The sequence below is a fragment of the Bos indicus x Bos taurus genome, unplaced genomic scaffold (assembly GCF_003369695.1).
Source record: "Bos indicus x Bos taurus breed Angus x Brahman F1 hybrid unplaced genomic scaffold, Bos_hybrid_MaternalHap_v2.0 tig00002729_arrow_arrow_obj, whole genome shotgun sequence".
In the NCBI taxonomy this organism is placed as follows: Eukaryota; Metazoa; Chordata; class Mammalia; order Artiodactyla; family Bovidae; genus Bos; species Bos indicus x Bos taurus.
The window spans coordinates 17,648-20,403 of NW_020867564.1; the positions used below are offsets into that span (position 1 = coordinate 17,648).

Consider the following 2,756-nt stretch of genomic DNA (forward strand, 5'->3'; position numbering starts at 1 on the left):
GCAAGAGATCGCCGCAAACGACGCGAGGCTTTCAGCGTGCCAGCGCTGCCGCCTCCTCATTGGTCCGGTTCCCGCCAACCAGCACGCGCCTTGTTTGCCCGCCCCCTCGAGGTGTAACCAATGGGGTCGAGGGCCTCCTCTGGTTTGTTGCCAAGCCCCAAAGCCATGCCGGCAGTTGGCGAGTTGGCTGGTGAAGGTCATGCTGCGAGTGTATCTCTGTCAAGCCTCTCGTCCCACCTCCTCCTGTCCCACCTCCCCTTTCCGGTTAGAGTCACAACCCTGAGTTCTGACTGTGTACGAAGTGGGTGGAGCGGGAGGCTGAGGGGGGGTTGGGGCAGGTACTGAGGGTGCTGGGCGCCTAGCACGTGCTGAAAGCATTTGCCAGCCCTCCTTCCACCACAAGTCTTATGACCCAATGGGAGAATGGGCAGAGGAATCCCGCACTCAGTGATGAGTGGTCGGCGTACTTCTCCCTAAGTGGCCAGAGGACAAAGGGATCGTAGTTTTGTTCTGTAACATCTCTGCCTCAACTGCTCCATCAAACGTTCTTGGCAGGCAGATTTGGGGGACAGACTGGGGTTGACCTCACTCCCTCAGCTCTTTCCCCACTCTGAGGCAATTCAAAGAAGAGAGAGTCTCAGTCAGTGTCCAGTTACACCCGCAAAGATGCTCACCCCTGCTGATCCTGGAGATGTAAACTAAAACCACGAATCGGGCTTCACACACTAGGATGACAAGCTTCCAAGTGCTTAACCATTCTGAGAGTGGGAGAGTTTAGGAGCAAACCTCTGTGGCGGTGGTGCAAGAAATCCATTTGGGAGGTAATTTGGCACAATCTATGAAAGGCAACTTACACAGCAGAGACCCCATGCCCGGCACTCTTCTAAGTGCTGTACGTAAATAGTAATGCTTCCTTGTGACACTCCTAGGACTATAGTACTAATGATTACCAGCCTCTTACAGGTGAGGAAACAGGTACTGAGAGGTTCGGCCACTGGCCCATGGTCATTTGGCCCATGGGAATCAGTGGTAGAATTGAAGCCAAGCGGTCTGACTCCAGAGTCCTTGCTTTGATCCAAAGATCTAAAAGAGCTATTTTTTCCCCCTCTATCAGGAAGTCCACTGCCTGGCACATCTTCTAAAATTGAGGGTTTATTTCTCAGATGTCTGTTTTACTCCATTGGTCTATTTGTTAATATGGCAGTAACACACAGTTTTGATTACTGTAGCTTTGTAATGTTTTGAGATCAAGAAGTCTGAGTTCTCTACTTTTTCTTTGTCCAAATTGCTTTGCCTGTTAAGGATCTCTTTAGATTCTACTTAAATTTTAGGACAAGTTTTTCTATTTCTGTGAAGCATGCTATTGGGATTTTGATAGGGTTTGCTTTGTTTTTTGTTTTTTTGTTTTTTTTTTTCCACTTGGTATTATCTTTAATTACAAAGACTTTTCCAATCTCATCACATAGAGATCATTTTATCCACTGCTCTGTTTGGCTGCCAATCTCTTATCTCTCTCCTCAGCAATGGTAAGGCGAATACCCTTTCCACGAGGAAGAGAGATCCACGGTTTGTTGCCTTTGCCAATAATGAAAATGTTTGAGAGCCATGTGGCAAAGCTGTTGCCGTTCGCATCTTTCACATGAACTACATCAAAAGAACCTAGATGCCTCTCCCGGTTTGAAATCACACCAATTCTTCCCAGGTTAGCACCTCCAGTCACCATGCACAGGTTACCAGTGTCAAATTTGATGAAATCAATAATCTTGCCAGTCTCCAAGTCAATCTGAATGGTATCATTCACCTTGATCAGGGGATCAGGGTAACGGATGGCACGAGCATCATGGGTTACCAGATGAGGGATTCCTTTTGTCCCCACAAATATCTTTCTTACTTTGCACAATTTATACTTGGCCTCCTGAGGTGTAATACGATGAACAGCAAAGCGACCCTTGGTGTCATAGATCAAACGAAAATTCTCTCCAGTCTTATCAATGCCGATGACATCCATAAAACCAGCAGGGTAGGTTATATCAGTGCGGACTTTGCCATCAATCTTAATGAAATGCTGCATGCCAATCTTCTTTACTTCATCTCCAGTTAGGGCATACTTAAGTCTATTCCTTAGGAAAGTGATTAGGGGGAGACACTCCCTTAGCTTGTGGGGGCCGGTAGATGGACGAGAGGCAAACACACCAGTCAGTTTATCCAGCATCCAATGTTTTGGAGCTGCTACGCATTTCAGGGGCTTCTTGGGACCCCGAGCCATGGCTGCGCTAGGCACGAAAAGAGTAGGGTTTGCTTTGGATCTGTAGATCACTCTGGGTAATGTGTTAGAAGAACAGATCCAGTGGAGTGTGTGTGTGTGTGTGTGTGTGTGTGTGTAAAAGAATTGACTCATTCAATTATAGAAGCTGGTGAGTCCCAAGATCTAGAGGGTGAGTTGGGTAGCTGGAGACCCAGAAGAGCCTGTGGTTTAGCTCTAGTCCAGGTTAGAAGGCCTAAGAACCAAACCAGTAGAGCTGATATTTCAGTTTGGGTCTAAAGGCAGGAAAAGAAGCTGATGTCCCAGGTCCAAAGGCTTTCACGCAGGAGGAATTCTCTTACATGAGGAAAGGTTGCCTTTTTGTTTTATTCAGCCTATCAGCTGATTAGGTAAAGCCCACCCATGTTGTCGGGGGGAAATCTGTTTTACCCAGTTGACTGATTTAAATGTTAATCTCATGAAAAAGCACCCTACAGAAACACCCAGAATAATG

At 47.0% G+C, this 2,756-nt stretch overlaps 1 protein-coding gene across 1 annotated transcript; it reads right to left on the minus strand.

Annotated features, from left to right (window-relative positions):
* Window positions 1–1,420: 1,420 nt before the first annotated feature.
* Window positions 1,421–2,288, minus strand: LOC113888878 (40S ribosomal protein S4, X isoform-like). The gene has a single exon (XM_027535843.1). The coding sequence runs from the start codon at window positions 2,264–2,266 to the stop codon at window positions 1,475–1,477; it is 792 nt and encodes a 263-aa protein (XP_027391644.1). The 5' UTR covers window positions 2,267–2,288; the 3' UTR covers window positions 1,421–1,474.
* Window positions 2,289–2,756: the final 468 nt, after the last annotated feature.

Excerpts from the sequence above, each read along its gene's own strand:
- LOC113888878 (XM_027535843.1), bottom strand. The coding sequence starts at position 2,266 with ATGGCTCGGGGTCCCAAGAAGCCCCTGAAATGCGTAGCAGCTCCAAAA.